Source organism: Balaenoptera ricei, chromosome 3, assembly GCF_028023285.1.
Source record: "Balaenoptera ricei isolate mBalRic1 chromosome 3, mBalRic1.hap2, whole genome shotgun sequence".
Classification (NCBI taxonomy): domain Eukaryota; kingdom Metazoa; phylum Chordata; class Mammalia; order Artiodactyla; family Balaenopteridae; genus Balaenoptera; species Balaenoptera ricei.
In genome coordinates, this window is record NC_082641.1 from 6,206,371 (window position 1) to 6,226,338 (window position 19,968).

At 43.2% G+C, this 19,968-nt stretch overlaps 1 protein-coding gene across 2 annotated transcripts in view; it reads left to right on the forward strand.

The window, feature by feature from the left end:
- MTRR (5-methyltetrahydrofolate-homocysteine methyltransferase reductase) overlaps positions 1–19,968 on the forward strand; it is a 35,685-nt gene that overhangs the window by 5,817 nt on the left and 9,900 nt on the right. For both annotated transcript variants that reach the window (XM_059916087.1, XM_059916088.1), the window contains 7 exons: positions 7,170–7,548; positions 10,228–10,350; positions 11,841–11,994; positions 13,100–13,188; positions 16,705–16,885; positions 18,828–18,870; positions 19,441–19,627. In XM_059916087.1, the coding sequence (XP_059772070.1) occupies positions 7,170–7,548; positions 10,228–10,350; positions 11,841–11,994; positions 13,100–13,188; positions 16,705–16,885; positions 18,828–18,870; positions 19,441–19,627 (1,156 nt within the window). The remainder of the gene's footprint in view (positions 1–7,169; positions 7,549–10,227; positions 10,351–11,840; positions 11,995–13,099; positions 13,189–16,704; positions 16,886–18,827; positions 18,871–19,440; positions 19,628–19,968) is intronic.

A 19,968-nucleotide genomic window follows, 5' to 3' on the forward strand; every position in this document is an offset into this window, starting at 1 on the left:
CCCATAACTCAGCCTTTGAGTCCACTACATCCGTCGTTTTCTGCAGCTGTGATACTGTGGGTTTGTTCCGTCTTCCGAGGGCACATGTCGTTTCTGGTGACAAAGCTCTACCACATTTCCTTGCGCGTTATCTTTTAGTTTTGTCCCTTTGTATTGGGCTTCCGCCCAACCCCGAAACTTGTTGGCATTAAATGCTTATTGTCCTGTATGAGCTATTTAATTGCTAAACCCCCATAAATCCATTAGTCCTATTGCTCAGTTCATTTTTTACTTCAAAGGCTTTCGGTTTCCCTGTTCATTTATTGGATTGAGCATTAAAATTCTTTTTTTTTTTTTTTTTTTTTTTAAATTCATAGTTTTTTTTTTTTTTTTTTTTAATTGATTATTTATTTATGGCTGTGTTGGGTCTTCATTTCTGTGCGAGGGCTTTCTCTAGTTGTGGCAAGTGGGGGCCACTCTTCATCGCGGTGCGCGGGCCTCTCACTGTCGCAGCCTCTGTTGCTGCGGAGCACAGGCTCCAGACGCGCAGGCTCAGTAGTTGTGGCTCACGGGCCCTGTTGCTCCGCGGCATGTGGGATCTTCCCAGACCAGGGCTCGAACCCGTGTCCCCTGCATTGGCAGGCAGATTCTCAACCACTGCGCCACCAGGGAAGCCCTAAAATTCTTTTTTTTAACATCTTTCTTGGAGTATAATTGCTTTACAATGGTGTGTTAGTTTTCTGCTTTATAACAAAGTGAATCAGTTATACATATACATATGTTCCCATATCTCTTCCCTCTTGCATCTCCCTCCCTCCCACCCTCCCTATCCCACCCCTCTAGGTGATCACAAAGCACAGAGCTGATTTCCCTCTGCTATGCTGTTGCTTCCGACTAGCTAGCTATTTTACCTTTGGTAGTGTATATATGTCCATGCCACTCTCTCACTTTGTCATATCTTACCCTTCCCCCTCCCCATATCCTCAAGTCCATTCTCTAGTAGGTCTGCGTCTTTATTCCCATCTTGCCACTAGGTTCTTCATGACCTTTTTTTTTTTTCCTTAGATTCCATATATATGTGTTAGCATACTATATTTGTTTTTCTCTTTCTCACTTACTTCACTCTGTATGACAGACTCTATAACTCCATCCACCTCACTACAAATAACTCAATTTCATTTCTTTTTATGGCTGAGTAATATTCCATTGTATATATGTGCCACATCTTCTTTATCCATTCATCCGATGATGGACACTTAGGTTGCTTCCATGTCCTGGCTATTGTAAATAGAGCTGCAATGAACATTTTGGTACATGACTCTTTTTGAATTATGGTTTTCTCAGGGTATATGCCCAGTAGTGGAATTGCTGGGTCGTATGGTAGTTCTATTTTTAGTTTCTTAAGGAACCTCCATACTGTTCTCCATAGTGGCTGTATCAATTTACATTCCCACCAACAGTGCAAGAGTGTTCCCTTTTCTCCACACCCTCTCCAGCATTTATTGTTTCTAGATTTTTTGATGATGGCCATTCTGACCGGTGTGAGATGATATCTCATTGTAGTTTTGATTTGCATTTGTCTAATGATTAATGATGTTGAGCATTCTTTCATGTGTCTGTTGGCAATCTGTGTATCTTCTTTGGGGAAATGTCTGTTTAGGTCTTCTGCCCATTTTTGAATTGGGTTTTTTTTTGTTGTTGTTATTGAGCTGCATAAGCTGCTTGTAAATTTTGGAGATTAATCCTTTGTCAGTTGCATCATTTGCAAATCTTTTCTCCCATTCTGAGGGTTGTCTTTTCGTCTTGTTAATGTTTTCCTTTGCTGTGCAAAAGCTTTTAAGTTTCATTAGGTCCCATTTGTTTATTTTGGTTTTTATTTCCATTTCTCTAGGAGGTGGGTCAAAAAGGATCTTGCTGTGATTTATGTCATAGAGTGTTCTGCCTATGTTTTCCTCTAAGAGTTTATAGTGTCTGGTCTTACTTTTAGGTCTTTAATCCATTTGGAGTTTATTTTTGTGTATGGTGTTAGGGAGTGTTCTAATTTCATACTTTTACATGCACCTGTCCAATTTTCCCAGCACCACTTATTGAAGAGGCTGTCTTTTCTCCACTGTATATCCTTGCCTCCTTTATCAAAGATAAGGTGACCATATGTGCGTGGGTTTATCTCTGGGCTTTCTATCCTGTTCAGTTGATCTATGTTTCTGTTTTTGTGCCAGTACCAAACTGTCTTGATTACTGTAGCTTTGTAGTATAGTCTGAAGTCAGGGAGCCAGATTCCTCCAGCTCCATTTTTCGTTCTAAAAGATTGCTTTGGCTATTCGAGGTCTTTTGTGTTTCCATACAAATTGTGTAATTTTTTGTTCTAGTTTTGTGAAAAATGCCAGTGGTAGTTTGATAGGGATTGCATTGAATCTGTAGATTGCTTTGGGTAGTAGAGTCATTTTCACAATGTTGATCCTTCCAATCCAAGAACATGGTATATCTCTCCATCTATTTGTATCATCTTTAATTTCTTTCATCAGTGTCTTATAATTTTCTGCATACAGGTCTTTTGTCTCCTTAGGTAGGTTTATTCCTAGATATCTTATTCTTTTTGTTGCAATGGTAAACGGGAGTGTTTTCTTAATTTCACTTTCAGATTTTTCGTCATTAGTGTATAGAAATGCAAGCGATTTCTGTGCATTAATTTTGTATCCTGCTACTTTACCAAATTCATTGATTAGCTCTAGTAGTTTTCTGGTAGCATCTTTAGGATTCTCTATGTATAGTATCATGTCATCTGCAAACAGTGACAGCTTTACTTCTTCTTTTCCGATTTGGATTCCTTTGTCTTCTCTGCTTGCTGTGGCTAACACTTCCAAAACTGTGTTGAATAATAGTGGTGAGAGTGGGCAACCTTGTCTTGATCCTGATCTTAGAGGAAATGTTTTCAGTTTTTCACCAATGAGGACGATGTTGGCTGTGGGTTTGTCATATATGGCCTTTATTATGTTGAGGAAAGTTCCCTCTATGCCTACTTTCTGCAGGGCTTTTATCATAAATGGGTGTTGAATTTTGTCGAAAGCTTTTTTTGCATCTATTGAGATGATCATATGGTTTTTCTCCTTCAATTTGTTAATGTGATGTATCACGTTGATTGATTTGCGTATATTGAAGAATCCTTGCATTCCTGGAATAAACCCCACTTGATCATGGTGTATGATCCTTTTAATGTGCTGTTGGATTCTGTTTGCGAGTATTTTGTTGAGGATTTTTGCATCTATGTTCATCAGTGATATTGGCCTGTAGTTTTCTTTCTTTGTGACATCTTTGTCTGGTTTGGTATCAGGGTGATGGTGGCCTCGTAGAATGAGTTGGGGAGTGTTCCTCCCTCTGCAATATTTTGGAAGAGTTTGAGAAGGATAGGTGTTAGCTCTTCTCTAAATGTTTGATAGAATTCGCCTGTGAAGCCATTTGATCCTGGGCTTTTGTTGTTGGAAGATTTTTAATCACAGTTTCAATTTCAGTGCTTGTGATTGGTCTGTTCATATTTTCTATTTCTTCCTGGTTCAGTCTCGGCAGGTTGTGCAGTTCTAAGAATTTGTCCATTTCTTCCAGGTTGTCCATTTTATTGGCATAGAGTTGCTTGTAGTAATCTCTCATGATCGTTTGTATTTCTGCAGTGTCAGTTGTTACTTCTCCTTTTTCATTTCTAATTCTATTGATTTGAGTCTTCTCCCTTTTTTTCTTGATGAATCTGGCTAATGGTTTATCAATTTTGTTTATCTTCTCAAAGAACCAGCTTTTAGTTGTATTGATCTTTACTATCGTTTCCTTCATTTATTTTTCATTTATTTCTGATCTGGTCTTTATGATTTCTTTCCTTCTGCTAACTTTGGGGTTTTTTTGTTCTTCTTTCTCTAATTGCTTTAGGTGCAAGGGAGAAAAAATATAAAGGAAGAAAGAAAGAGGATAAAATAAAATAAAGTAAAATAAAGTAAGAAAAATAAAATAAATTTATTAAAATAAAAAATAATTATTAAGAAAAAAAATTTTTTAAGTTAAAAAAAAGAAAACGACGGACAGAACCCTAGGACTAATGGTGAAAGCAAAGCTATACAGACAAAATCTCACACAGAAGCGTACACATACACACTCACAAAAAGAGGAAAAGGGGAAAAAATAATATATCTTGCTCCCAAAGTCCACCTTCTCAATTTGGGATGATTCGTTGTCTATTCAGGTATTCCACAGATGCAGGTACATCACTTTGATTGTGGAGATTTAATCCGCTGCTCCTGAGGCTGCTGGGAGAGATTTCCCTTTCTCTTCTTTGTTCGCACAGCTCCCGGGGTTCAGCTCTGGATCTGGACCCGCCTCTGTGTGTAGGTCGTCTGAGGGCGTCTGTTCTTCACTCAGACAGGACGGGGTTAAAGGAGCAGCTGCTTCAGGGGCTCTGGCTCACCCAGGCCGCGGGGAGGGAGCGGTACGGAGGAGGCGGGGCGAGCCTGCGGCGTCAGAGGCGTCGTGACGTTGCAGCAGCCTGAGACGCGCCGTGCGTTCTCCCGGGGAAGTTGTCCCCGGTCACGGGACCCTGGCCGTGGCGGGCTGCACAGGCTCCCGGGAGGGGCGGTGTGGAGAGTGACCTGTGCTTGCACACAGGCCTCTTGGTGGCGGCAGCAGCAGCCTTAGCGTCTCATGCCCGTCTCTGGGGTCCGCGCTGATAGCCGTGGCTCATGCCCGTCTCTGGAGCTCGTTTAGGCGGCGCTCTGAATCCCCTCTCCTCGCGCACCAGGAAACAGAGAGGCAAGAAAAAGTCTCTTGTCTTTTCGGCAGCTGCAGACCTTTTCCCGGACTCCCTCCCGGCTAGCCGTGGCGCACTAGCCCCTTCAGGCTGTGTTCATGCCACCAACCCCAGTCCTCTCCCTGCGATCCGACCGAAGCCCGAGCCTCAGCTCCCAGCCCCGCCCGCCCCGGCGGCTGAGCAGACAAGCCTCTCGGGCTGGTGAGTGCTGCTCGGTGCTGGTCCTCTGTGCGGGAATCTCTCCGCTTTGCCCCCCACACCCCTGTGGCTGCGCTCTCCTCCGTGGCTCCAAAGCTCCCCCCTCTGCCACCCGCAGTCTCCACCTGCGAAGGGGCTCCTAGTGTGTGGAAACCTTTCCTCCTTCACAGCTCCCTCCCACTGGTGCAGGTCCCGTCCCTATTCTTTTGTCTCTGTTATTTCTTTTTTCTTTTGCCCTACCCAGGTACGTGGGGAGTTTCTTGCCTTTTGGGAGGTCTGACGTCTTCTGCCAGCATTCAGTTGGTGTTCTATATGAGCAGTTCCACGTGTAGATGTATTTCTGGGGAGGAAATATCTTTGGGGAAGAAGGTGATCTCTGCGTCTTACTCTTCCGCCATCTTCTCCTCTCTCCCTAAAATTCTTGAATGTATATTTCAGCAGCCTGCATCTCTTAAATTGTCAACCTAAGTACTCTTTTGTAAAATTAAAATATTTTCAAGGAGGCACCTTGGCTTAAAGTACCACCACATTGAAGGGGTTAAGACTGTAGACTGGAGTCCATACATCTGGGTTCAAATCCTTGATTTTCCCCACTTACTGACTGTGAAACCTTGGTCAGATTACTTAAACTTTTTGTGCCTTGGTTTCTCCCTTGTAAAATAGATAATAATAGTACATGTAGTGTAAGGTTCTTTGGAGCATCAAATGAATTAATACAAGTTGTTATTTTAGAATAATGCCTGCCATGTAGTAAGCATGCAGCAAGTATGAGCTTTCTGATTTATGGGTATTATCATCTTATTATTTCTGAGTTGTGAGAATGGGGTGTTAAATGTAGCTGTCATTATTGAACTGCAGATTTTGTATTCTTGCTCTTCCAGAGGCTTCTGAGGGATAGATGTACTGTGTGACCAAATTTGGAACTATGTACTGTGAGCACCAAATGAATATGATGAAATTATGGTCCAAGTTGCAATAACATGGAGGTCTAAAATATGTCTCCTCTTAATTGTCATTTAGCTTTATGAATTGGAATTTAATTGATAACTTGTTTGAGTTGTGATTGAAAATGACAAAGATGTTATTCCCAAGGTCCTGATGCAGTCTTTCTTAGCAATTCTGTACACTCTGTGTACGGTTTCTGTTCAGGGAGTGTAGGGACTGTAATTGTTGAGCCCTCATACTTTGCTAGTAGTACATAGACTACTGTATTTTAAAATGTACTTATGATTTTTTTAAAAATTAATTAATTTATTTATTTTTGGCTGTGCTGGGTCTTCATTGCTGTGCGTGGGCTTTCTCTAGTTGCGGCAAGCGGGGGCTACTCTTCGTTGCGGTGCGCGGGCTTCTCATTGCAGTGGCTTCTCTTGTTGCAGAGCAGGGGCTGTAGGCGCGTGGGCTTCAGTAATTGTGGCTCGCGGGCTCTAGAGCGCAGGCTCAGTAGGTGTGGCTCACGGACTTAGTTGCTCCACAGCATGTGGGGTCTTCCCAGACCAGGGCTTGAACCCGTGTCTCCTGCATTGGCAGGCGATTCTTAACAACTGCGCCACCAGGGAAGTCCCCTGTATTTATGATTAATTCAGCTCTCCTAAAGGATGCTTGCTTTTTTCCCCTGTGGTCAGCCTGCCTGGAAATTTTACCAGCATAATTGCTCAGAACTGATCGAAGGTTTGAACTATTAGTCAAAAGAGCGTTAATCTGGAGTGGTTTCTTGGTGATATTTTAATCTGTGGGAAACAAAGATCAGTAAATTAGCTAGGCAAAAAAAAAAAAAAAAAAAAAGATGGTGTATTCGATTGATGTAATTATCATTTGTGATATTAGAGTAGACTTGGATTTTGGGTAAGTACTGTTAGCCTCATCAGAATTTAGCATGCCTCTTTAAAATTACAGCTTCTTAAATTACCAGCTCTGTTTTAGGAAGTTAAGAGGAATCACACTCCTATTACCTTTTACTAAATTATCTTCATTTTTGCTCTCTGAATTTTTTACAGTGCAGCGCTAATGAACACAATAATGTTCTGCTTTTTAGCTTAATCATTCATAAGTATTTTTTGTATTCTGAATAGCCTCCATATTTAGTGTTTTTGACAGTTGCACAGCATTCTGTCAAATGGACAGATTCTGCCATTATCCAATTGTTATGTATTTAAATGGAGAACTTAGGCATTTGTTTCTTTTTTCCTTTTTTATTACAACAATCCAGTTTAGAACTTGTGGTTGAGCCATGGATTAACGGACTCTGGGCTGCCCTGGCGAAGCATTTTCTGTTGAGTAGAGGAAAAGAGGAGATGAGTGGAACTCTCACAATGGCATCTAATGCCTCCCGGAGGACAGACCCCGTGACACCGGAATTATTACACATTGAATCACAGGTTGGACTTCTGAGATTAGATGGTTCCAGACGAAAGGATGCTGAAGTTTTAGAGCAAAATGCTGTGAACAGAGGTCAATCGAATACATTGATTGCAGACTTTGAGCCCTCGCTTATCCGTTCAGTACCCCCGCTTTCACAGGCCTCTCTGAATATTCCCGCTTTACCACCAGAATATTTACAGGTGCATCTGCAGGAGTCCTTTGGCCAGGTAAGCAGTTTTACTTTATGCGCCGTGGGTGGTGGTGGTGGTGGTGTTTTTTAAATTACATTATGATGGAGGCCAGCAGACTGTGGCGTGCAGGGAGAGTGTGGTCTCCCACCTCTCTTTTGTGAATAAAGTTTTACTGGAACCCAGCCGTGCCCGTCCATCCACGCGGTGCCTGTGGCTGCTTCTGCACTGCAGTGGCGGGGCTGAGTAGTCACTGGAGAGGTGCTACCGCCACGCGTTGCACTCCTGCTTGTGGTGTTATTCTTTGAAGAAGGAAGTGGTTAACAGCTCAGTTTCTCCATTATTTTGGAGAATTAACTTCTTGGCTTCTCACTTGATATGTCAGCCAGATGAGGGCAAGTTGTTGTGGGCAGTCAGGAAATTACCTCAGCAGCTAAACTCAGAGGACTCATTTATAGGAAAATCTCTTCCCAGTATGGATTTTTGGTGTCCTGGGTTACTCCACTTTGTGGGTTTTTCTTTTTCTTGGTAATATCTTACACATCTATTTTTGTCTCTATTAAGTCTTTTTCTCTTTGCCTAGAGTATTTTTCCTGTCAATAAATAAATGACTTTAAAGTGGTCTTTAAATTTTTGAGCATCAGGTTGAATAATAGCTAATATTACCCCATGATTGCCAGTATTTGGTACCCTGAAATTCCTTCCAGCATGCTTGGAATAAATTTCCAGTGCAGCCAATCTTGTAATGCAGAGCCAAGCCCTCTTTTTTAGAGTGGCTGATTGGAGTCCCACAGGGGCTTTCTCGCATAAACCACACCTTTAGTACAGCCGTCATGTTTTCTTGTTTCTTTGTTTCTTTTTATTAAATGATGAACCATTTAGACATTTTAGAAACAATATAAGTACAGCTTTCTAGTTTACTAGAACTGTTTGCATATATCTGAGATGATATTAGTGTTTTTAGCATCATATTTTTATAGTGTTTTTCTAATGCATTCAGATAAACAGGTATGGTTTTATATGACCAGCCATGGGTTATTGCTTTTGCACTCATACTTCATTATTTATTAAGTGGGGTCATCACAATAAGTACATTGTAGTCAGGGCTGGGACCAGGCATGGGTGGCTCTAGTGAACATGCCGGGCTGGTGGGAGCAGGGTGCATGGACGTGTGGAGAGCCAGGCCCCGTGTGCTCGCTGCAAGGATGGGTGCATGTGGCAGAGGCGGTGAGCGCTGACTGATCTGACAAGGCACTTCACTGAGGATCTGCTGAGAGTTTCTTTTATGGTAGGTATCATTAAATAGGCTTGGTTGGTAATGTGGTTAAAAGATTTTTTAAAATCTCAACTATTTAAGGGAAAGTTGTGTAAATCTGTTCAAAGGATATACCTAGAGGGTAAGGGGTTGGGGAAAAAAGTTTCCTTTTTTAGGGCATCCTCTTGGGATCATCACCTTGGGGGCAGGGTGGGTGGGGGAGGGGAGGGTGGAAGCAGGACTGGGCCGAGTGGGAAGCTGAGCTTCAGTGCAGCCATAAGAAAGCCGTCAGCCGGACCCACTCACGCCACAGCGTCGTTTCCCCACCCCTTCTGCCTCTAACGCCGTGGGGTCTCCTGGACTGTGCAGTACAAGCAGCACGGCCTCCGGTGAGCGTGTCACGGGGTCCTGCTGCAGAGCTCCTTCCTGCTCCGGGCCCCCTCAGAGCTGGCCACTTTTGTGTCACCTGGTGTTTGGGTTGGAGCGGTATTTCAGCATCCCAGAGCCTGAAGAGAGGCCTGCCAGGTGTAATGCATCTCTCTCGGTGAAGTGAAGTGCAAGATGAGATAGTGTATCCTTTACTTGGGAGGGGATGTCCTGACACGCACGAAACATTGGAATCTTAAAAACTGTACTTACACCACAGGCCCTCAATCTCCATACGGCACAGAAGACTCCAGCATCATCTGATCAGCATAATGGTGTCGATACTGTGGACTAGGGTGATGTTTTGCTGGGTGTCCGGATGTTCCGCATTTATTCACACTGTCTTGTACCAGCAAGCAGGAACGATGTCGTGGTCTTGGGGTAGAATTATAAATGTTCAAGTGAAAGTGAACGTGTCTGCTCCTCTTTATGGATAGAAATGGAAAAGAGCACCTTGGCTAAACCTTTGTCCACGTGCCACGTGCCTGAGGCCGTGTTAACTGCTCTGTCAAAGAAAACCATCCATCTGCTGTTGGAGCTACTGCTTGTTTGAGTTTCTGGCATTCATTGTCATCCCCCAGGATCCGTCTGGTTTTTGCAGGGGCCAGGCTGGTGAATTACATGGAACTATGATGGACACCCTCCTGTATCCTTTAGATTTTTAAGGATTATATTGCTATCTGCCTTTCCTCCTAGGATGCTATATTGTTTTTAATTCTATACCTTGATGAGGAGAGAGGCTGGTGTCAAATTCAGAGGCCTCGTCTTGGCCTTCCCCACTGTGACAGCTCTTAGCCTACGGGCCAGGGATCCAGTATGGGGTTATGCTCACTGCCAAGTGACCCGTGGACCCACTGAGCCGGGCTTGGGCCAGGACTGAGAGGCGTATGTCTGTAGCCATTTACCTTAGAGAAGAATACTTAAATAGCAGGACATTTTAAAAGAGCCTGTAGCTCTCACCTTGTCACTAAGTGAAGCAGTGGTAAGTATAATTGAAAACTGCATTTAGTAATATTTTATCACATTTGTTTCTCAAGGAGGAAAGCCAAGCACCTGTGACCTCAGTGGATCCAATTTTTCACGTTCCAATTTCAAAGGCAGTTCAACTGACTATGAATGATGCCATAAAAACCACTCTTCTGATAGAACTGGACATTTCAGTAAGTTACAGAATGTGTTTCTGAGCACAGGGATGTTGTCAGCAAGTGCAGAGACTTGTGCTGTGTCCTCGTCTACACACTCAGGAAGAGTGAGGCCTGTGGCTGGACAGCGGCCTTTTTATTCTTGACCCATCGTTTTTTCTCTCCACCTCATACCTTTTCCTTTCACTTCAAGGAGGGGCTAAAATGAGTGAGTGGAGGTGATTCCACTTGAGAGCAAAGTGTTGCTGCCTTACTCATTAAGCCGCCAAAGAATGATGGAATCAGAGCAGTATTTCCGTATAAGAGCCCCTGGGAAGGAAGCTGCTTACCTGAGGTCAGCGGCTAGTGGAAGTAGGGCCAGACTAGACAGTCGTGTGACATTCACTTCGCAGAGTGGTGGTCCTTGTTCCTTTGAGGATCTGGAAGAAATCACGGGCCCCCTCTCCAGAAGAATGATTGTATATAAACACTTTGCACACAGTTTTCGGGCGTTTATGTGCTCCCTCTCTCAACCCCATCCATGAGGCCTCCCCAGCCGCTGCCTCATTGGCCTCAGGTTGAGAAGCTGTGGTTGTACGTCCTCACAGCCACGTGGCTCAACCCTTGACGAGGGCCCTGCGAGGTTCCGTGGGCTGGGCTCTCAGAAGAGGGTGCGCCAAGGCCGTCGATGTGGGTTTAATTGAGTTTCTCATAGAAAGAAATGTGACAGGCGTCAGAACTAGATGGTTTTGCTTACGTAGTATTGAGTAGTTCCATTTTCCTTTTGAACATTCTAATCCATATTGCTAAATACCCTATGTACACCAAACCATCTCACTCTTGTTCTGTACTTTTGTCATAAAGAGGCGAGGTTTGGCCGCCTGGTAGGGATAGCCTGTGTCCCTCCCAGGCTAGAGGTGTGAGCATGTGTGGCCAGAGGGCCCTCTCCAGAGCGCTCCACACCCCACACCGCTCTCAGTAGACCTGCTGTGGGAGGTGGCTCCACCTGGAGCCCGGGTTTGTGTACGGCCAGTACCGAGCCAGGTGGTTTGACGTCGTGTGTCAGTAAGGAAAAAGAAATTGCTGTCCCCGACCCCTATTCCTCCCCAAAGGAAAGGAGTAAAGAAAGGAAATTGAAAACCAGTGCAGACGGCCTTAAGTAGTTTCTTTTGCTCCTAATGTGTGTGTGTGTATGTTTTCATGAGAGAATTTTTACATGGATTATTGAAACACTACTTACCAGAGCACCTTAATATTTAGAAGAGGCAGAAGGTCTTAATTTCTAGTCTATGAATACTCAATATAAAGAAAAACATTGGATAACTACAGAATTTCTTTTTAAAAATAACTCCTAATAAAAGTATGTTTGTTTGATTACTTGCACCTACTTGTTAGAAACAAAATAATTCTAATTGCAATAAACTAATTCATTTATTCAAATGGTCATATATTTAAAACTCTGTTACCCCACAACGAAAACTCTTTAACTCATGTGGAATTTTTTGTATTTCATGTTGGTTCTTCTCTAGAAAACAGATTTTTCCTACCAGCCTGGAGATGCCTTTAACGTGATCTGTCCCAACAGTGACTCTGAGGTACAGCACCTACTCCAAAGACTGCAGCTCATAGACAGGAGAGAACATTGTGTCATCTTGAACATTAAGGCAGACACGAAGAAGAAAGGTACAGCCCTGATCTCTTATTTCCCAGGGTGTCACTGGGCCAGGGGATTGGAGGTGACCAGGGCGAGTCTGCACAGGTGCCCGGGGGTCGGCCACGGATCAGCAGGCGGAACACAGCCACTTGCTGGTCTTGGGGGTTTTTAGCTTTCACATCAAGTGCCCTGAATGAGTCAGTTACGCTGAATGAGATGCTAATAGAGTTTATGCTTATTGGATGCTTACAGACATTAAAAGTGAAGTTGAAGAATCAGCTTTTTCAAAACTCTGGAAATCAGCAAGCTTGTAGCAAACTGGGGAATGGTTAAAAAAATGAATGTAACTGGTTTTGGAGAAGCAGGTTGGTTAGTTGGGCTGACTTGTTAGGCTGTTTTTTTGCAATCAGCATTATTTTGTTTCTAGGTTAGCATATTAAAATTGTCAGGCAAAAAAAACTGTATTATATGAATCTTTTTTAAAAGTTTTTTGTTGGGAGTTCCCTGGTGGCCTAGTGGTTAGGACTCCAGGCTTTCATTCCCGGGGCCCAAGTTTAATATCTGGTCGGGGGAACATCCTGCAAGCCACATGGCGCGGCCAAAAAAAAAAAAAAAAAAATTTTTTTTTTTTTACTGTTTGTTTCTCTTAGCATATTTGTTTTTGCTTATTTAATATATGAAAATAATTGCTTGCTCCATAATTAAAGGAAGTTATTTTTTAGTTATTTGCTTAGAATCTTGAACTGGAATTCAGTCAGTTCTGAAATTCTTTTTGAGGATGATAGGCAGTGTTATTGGACCACTGCCATCTTTTGGCTTTTTGTTCCTTTCTTTTGTTCAGTGGTTTTGGATAATTTCCCTTTCTTTTGTTCAGTGTACCTAGATTTGGTAGGTATGGCTGGTACAATAATGCTGTTAAATTTATAACCATTGTTTTTGTAAAGTAGGTTTTTTCTTTTGTATTCCTTTTGAGGAAATTTTTTGACTGAATAAACATTGCCACAAGCCATATTGCCACAAGTACTTTGACAGCACTATAATGTAAAATATTACAGCTGTTAGTGTTTTTATGGATGGAAAACATTGTCTTCTCTATTTTCTGTGTTATTGACTCTTTCCTGTCTGCCTGAAAAGGAGCAACCTTGCCCCAGCATATACCCGAGAAGTGTTCTCTCCAGTTCCTTCTTACCTGGTGCCTTGAAATACGAGCGCTTCCTAAGAAGGTATTTTTCTTTCTTCTTTGGGTGACTATTTAAAAATATGCTCACCTCTTTGTACGGTTTATTAAATCTGGTATTTGCCCTTTGAAGGCTGAGAAATATGGTCTTCACAGCATGTGTTCAAAATAGTTCCCAAGGTGTGCAGTGTCTTTGTAATTGTCATGGGCAAATATTTTTATGTTGTGCTTATACTGAAATTTTTTGTTTTCTACTGAAATGAGATTTTTAAGGTAGGGCTTTTTCTTAATCTTATTTTTCTGGACATTAACTTGATGTAGCACGGTAACTAGTGATGAAAGTGGCCCTAGGTAGCATGTGTTTTCCAGCTGTACGTGGACACTTTTTCTCTCTAATTGGTGGCAGGAAGCTTGGGGTTTAGGGCCTTTCCACTGCTTGCCACCTGTTTAATGTTGTGAAGACCCCTTTTGTGTAAAAACCTGTACTTATTTATTATGTCAGAATTCTTCAGGGAACATGGAAGGGTTTTGGTAGGTTATATTGATGTTTAGATGAATTTGGAGACAGAAAGATCCACTGGATGTCAGTGTTATGCCGGGAACTACTGATTTTGTTACAACCATGTTACTCAAGTGGATATTCATGGGTACACTTTCCAAGCTGTGCTTTACCAAACTTGTATTTCCAGTGAGCATAAATAGTACTATTATTCGGCTACCCTGTCCGCAGTGCAGTGTCTATTCTCTATTTTGTTATTGTGTTTACTGCACTTGTAGTCTTGGGGAAGTGAACTACTTTATGGAGAGGCTTAGTCCTAGATATAATTTGAGTAAATCTACAATTCACTGTGATGAGAACTTCTTGATTAAATAGTTTCACAATTTTAGTTTAACTCTACCGTAGTTTCTGAAAATTTCATGAAGTACATATTTAAAAATATATCTTTCCTTACTGCAAAAGTAATATGCTTATAAAAAGTCTGGACACAAAAGTAAGTAACTCAGGAAGCAAAAGTCCTTCATAATCAAACCCCTGCAATTAACACTTGGATTTTGTTTTGCTAAAGAAAAATGAGGTCATGTAGTATATGTGCTGTTCTGCAACATGCCTTTTTTTACTTAAAAGGAAATGAGTTTGGATATGCCAGCGTGGAAAGGTACTGAAGATACTTTTAAAAGATGCTATGGGTGCAACACAGTTGTTGATTTGAGGACTTCCCTGGTGGCGCAGTGGTTAAGAATCCGCCTGCCAATGCAGGGGACACGGGTTCGATCCCTGGTCCAGGAAAATCCCACATGCCACAGAGCAACTAAGCCCGTGCGCCACAACTACTGAGCCTGTGCTCTAGAGCCCGAGTGCCACAACTACTGACCCCACGTGCCACAACCGCTGAAGCCCTCGCACCTATAGCCCATGCTCTGCAACAAGAGAAGCCACTGCAATGAGAAGCCCGCGCACCACAACGAAGAGTAGCCCCTGCTCGCTGCAACTAGAGAAAGCCTGCACACAGCAACGAAGACCCAGTGCAGCCAAAAATAAATAAATTTAAAAAAATTTTTTTTAAGAAAAAAACAATTGTTGATTTGATTACGGACAGTTGGTTGTTTCCAGTTTTCCACTATTTAAAAAACCTACATAGGTGAACATTCTAATTCGTCTTTGCACACTTGTTTGAAGTCTTTTTTATGTTTTTATTTTTATTTATTTATTTATTTTTTGGTTGCGCTGGGTGGCGTGTGGGATCTTAGTTCCCCGACCAGGGATCGAACCCATGCCCCCTGCATTGTAGGCGTGGAGTCTTAACCACTGGACTGCCAGGGAAGTACCTGAAGTCTTTTTTATTTTTATTAAAAAAATTTTTTAAAAACTTTTTTTTTTAGATTTATTTTTATTTATTTATTTAGGCTCCGCCGGGTCTTAGTTGCAGCATGTGAATTCTTAGTTGCGGCATGCATGAGGACTTCTTAGTTCCCCGACCAGGGTTCAAACTCTGGGCCCCCTGCAATGGGAGGGTGGAGTCTTACCCACTGGACCACCAGGGAAGCCCCCTGAAGTTTTTTTAAAAAATAAATTCCTTGGAGTAGAATTACTATGTTAAAAATATTTATAATTTAAGTTTTAGTAACGTTTGTCAGTTCTCTGCACAGTGCTGTATTTCCTATTTTAGTACCTTGAAGTTTCTGTAATTGTAAAGTGAAGGATTTACAATTGCTACTGTTATAGCCTGTAATTTAGGGAATTTTATTGACTTGAGAAAGCGTGGTGTGAAGTGTTCTTGGTAAACTCCTGTCTTACCAGAGATCCATGCAGAGACCTGGGGCTTTATGCCACGACGTTTCCCAGGTGCTTGTTCTGTGTCCGGCACTTTGAAGAAGCCATGTAATTTGTTGGTATCTGGATAGTTTAAGCAGGGATTCTTGGCTGGGCCAGTGGAAACCCGTGACCCTCACAGGAACATGGATCTCATTTTCCCTGTTAAGGGCTTCCAGCCCTCCGGGATGTGGGAGCCATGGAGTAAAAAGTAGTGGTGCCCACTCGTGTTTCAGGTAGCGTTGATGCAGATGACTTGCCGAAGCTCTTTGCTTCCCGTGAGTAATGAGAGCTTTATATGTCCCATGATGGATGTGCTTGGAATTGCATTAGAACCAAAAGTTGTCATTAGCAAGTTTGGTCTTTTGCCCAAGAGTTTGGACTTGGTTCCGTCTTTGAGACTAGGGATCCGGGACTTCCTTGTTTGGCTTTATTTATGTTCTCCTCCCCTTTCCACGATGGGTCCGAGGTGACTCAGAGTCCCCGTGCAGGGGTCTGGAGATTCGGGCCCTCACTGTTTGTCAGCCTCTGCCCGTGTCCGCATTTCCTGGCATTTGTGTTGAAGCGCACGTGCTCCCCAAGAGCCGTGCTTTCGCCTGCCTCCCGTGCCCCCCTGTGGCTCTGCCATCTCTGGCTGCCCGTCACCTCCTTTCTTCCGTGCAGCCGGCTTTCGGCTCAAGCCTGCCTTCTGGGGAGCCCTGAACGTCCGTGTGCCCTGGTGGATAGGCGGCCTGCCGCACACTGGCTACTTCTTGACCTCTGTTGCTCTCACTCGCCTGTGAAGCCTTTTGGGCAAGTTAGGTGTCCTCTTTGCCCAGTGCTTTACCTGCCCGGTGTCTGTCATAACAGAGGTCAAATAAATGTAGAAATCTGGGTTGTAATCATCAGCTAAGGCAAGAACAGGTACTGTGTCCCGAGATAAAAACGTTAAGTTGTGAGACTTTCTGATTACTCACATATACCTGCCATGTAATTTGAGATTGGGTTGGTTTCAGATATAGGGAAGGTGACCAAAAATGGAACATAAAAGTGGGGTTTGCCTAACAGGCTGCCATTAAAACGAATAACAAATGCAATGCTCTTGTCCTGCCCACGCTCCTAGTGACCACGCTCCTAGTGCCCACGCCCCTAGTGACCACACTCACTTTCTCTTGGATAACTGGGCACACCCCCAGGTGGGGACTCACCCCGCGTTCTCACGGCTGTGACCACAGAGCGCGTGGTGATTTAAGTCGGCTTCCTCGGCCACAGGCGTTCTTGCGAGCCCTCGTGGACCACACTGGCGACGGCGCGGAGAAGCGACGGCTGCAGGAGCTGTGCAGCAGGCAGGGGGCGGCCGACTACAACCGCTTCGTCAGAGACTCCCGGGCCTGCCTCCTAGACCTCCTGCTGGCCTTTCCGTCCTGCCAGCCTCCGCTCGGCCTCCTGCTTGGTGAGTGGTCGCTGTCACAGTCGCCCCAGCCCCGAGGGGCAGCCTCTCCGTGGTAGCAGCGCCTTTGAGTTCTCTGCAGGCCCGTGGGAGTGCGTCTCGATCACCGTGATCAGTAAGTAAGCGTCTTACGGCTGCTCTTCCCGCTGCCTGGACCGCTGAACTGCCTTCTGGAAGTCAAAGAATCTCTCTTCCAAGCTTAAATTTTTATTTTTTAATTTTTCTTTCCTACCATTGCCACTGTCATTGCTCTCTTAATATAGCCAGCCTTAATTCTCTTTTTTTTCCTCAGCCTTCGGCCTCTACTGTGTTTTTCAGAAAGCTTGTAGCCAAATTTTATCTAAAAATGAGGTTTCCAAGAAAAGGACCTTTTTCAAAGATAGTGCTAATTGATGGAGTTTGATGAAGCGTGCACTCTGTGTGCAGGGTACAGAAATGTTCCCACCTGGGCAAGTCCACCAGTACAAACAAGTGGCCTCACTCACGGTGCCCCGGGGCGTTAGCCTTGGGGGAGACAGAACATCCAGATGTGAAAAGATCACATGCTGGGTTTTTGCCCAGATTGTGTCTTCTGGTCCTCATACTCCAGCAGAAGAGAGTTGAAGATCTTCCCTGAGGAGCTGGCCGCAGGGACTGGAGGCGCTTGCTAGGGGCAGTGACTGTCAGAACCTTACAGGACTTTAAAACCTTTGTTACTTTCCTACGCTTGTAACTTTGTCGTCTCCTCTCGGTTTTCCTTGGTGATAAATAGTAAAATGTTCAAAATTTGCATTTGTGTTTGGTGACGGGAAAACGTGTACTTTTTACCCAAGGTCCCCTTTGATGCCGAGTACGGTTAAGGACGCCCTGCTTTACAAGTCAGGCCCTGCCCTCTTCCCCCTTTTATTTCTTAGTGTTCTCTTTCCTCCTCCTCAGGGGGGCGAGGCTGCTCTCCCTGCTTTCCTGCGCGAATGAACACTCTTACCGTCCTCAGCCGAGGCTTTTGATAACAACCGGAACACCCGTTAGGGAAGTTACAAGAAGTCTTGTAAAGCTGTTAATCACGGAAGAATTGTTCCAATTCTTTTTATAGGTTTTCTGTTACCTTTTTAAGCTTATATGTATCATTTATTATATAGTTATGTAAAAAAATTAAAGGCATTGAGACATAAAAGTTTTAATTATTTTCTAATTTCTGTAAGAAAACTTAATATAACTAAAGTATTAAGGTGAGCCCTCTATTAAACTTGATCCTGATACTACAACTGTAAGACATTTTAGAAAGGTCTTTCTAAATTTTTGCTAAATAACTATCAAAAATATAACATACTGAACACAAAAAATTAACAGGGTTTAATAGTGGACAATTAGATATTCAAATACTGACTTCTTAATCTCCTTTTAAAAGAGTACCTATGTATCTTAAAACCACTAGGTTTCTGGATAACTTGATTGAAAAATGTCCACCATTACACTCCTATTTTTTTGTTATTATCATATAAATATTATGAAGGAAAAATATTTCAAGCCTAAGTATTTTCCATAGTCCTTAATCTTTTTTGGGTCATGATCTTTTTTCAAATCTGGAAACTCTGGACACACCCCAGAAAACAATGTAATTGGTTCCTTGACTCTGAGGCCCATTCATGGACCCTACTCTTACTACCCTTTGATGTTTAAAAAAAAAAAAAAACAGCTTTTAAGTAGAAATACTGAGTTCAGATTGAGGAAATGTGATATGTCTGGTCTTTAAGAATTGGAAAAAAGTATTTAGTGATATTTTACTTAGACACAGTGAATTTATGTGTGCTCTAAAATATGATTTAAAATTAAAACAAGTTATTTTGAAATTCTAAATAAGAAAATAGGAATCAAATTCAGATCTTTACATATAATTTACATATATGCATATAATTTATTTTCAGTAGGAATGAATTAATAATTGCTTATTTTAATTTTTTTCCAGAACATCTTCCTAAGCTCCAACCCAGACCATATTCATGTGCAAGGTACTGACGTTTATTAACATAATACTTAGCCTCTTTCTCCTAAAATATAATGAAACTCTGACTTCCAAATGCTTAGTAGCTACAAATCCATTTACTGAAAACTTAGCAGATTTGTGCAAGACAGTAGCAGGCATGATGAGGAGTGAAGAAGACCAGGCTTGGACTGTGTCCTCCCGGAGTTCATAGGGTGTGGCTCTTCAGTGGCCCCTGTGGTCCAGAGCCACGTCCCCACTTAGCGAGTCTGCAGGTCCTCCACCTGCGGCCTTTACTAGTGTGCCCAGCCGCCTTCCCCGGGTGGACGTAGGGAAGAGGGAGGAAAGCTGGTATAAATCTCATTCAGTCTTGGCGGCAACAGGTAACCAGAAACTCTCCTGAATGACATCACAAAACTAGGCCGGTGGGGGGGGGGGGGGCGCTTTGAAGTAAGCAACAGAACTGTTTTCTGAAGAGGAAGAAGGTAGGTTTAGAGCCCATTAGGAAATACCCTCATGCAGTAAAAAAAGGCCTAGCTTGGCCTGTATTTGTTAGTCCTGAGGCGGAGTTTACAAACTTACCTCTGTGTCTCTGCAGCTCGAGCCTCTTTCACCCAGGGAAGCTTCATTTCATTTTTAACATCGTGGAGTTTTGGTCTGACACCACGGCGGTGGCTCTGCGGAAGGGCGTGTGCACGGGCTGGCTGGCCGCGCTGGTTGAATCGGTTCTTCAGCCGAACACACATGCCTCCCTGGCAGACGGCGAGAAGGCCCTGGCGCCCGAGGTACTAGGAGTGGGCAGTTTTGGCATCATTAAAAGTGTGCTCTTTGCCCGATGAGAAAAAACAGTGTAGGGTCCCCTGCACGGTCCATTCCCATCAAATTATTCAAAGGAAAATGTATGCCCTACTTGAATTTTAATATATCTTTTGGAAAGTCAGGAGAACATTACTTCACTCAGTGTAGTCCGTGTGTTTCCTAAATGTGTAAAGCATGAATTTTATATAATACATACACTCTGCTTCTTGCTTGTCACATTCACGAAGGAGAAGACCTTTGCGCTGATGTTCTTGGTAGGTTGGCACAGGAGTCGAGTCCACAGTGAAGGCTGGTGATGAGGGACAGC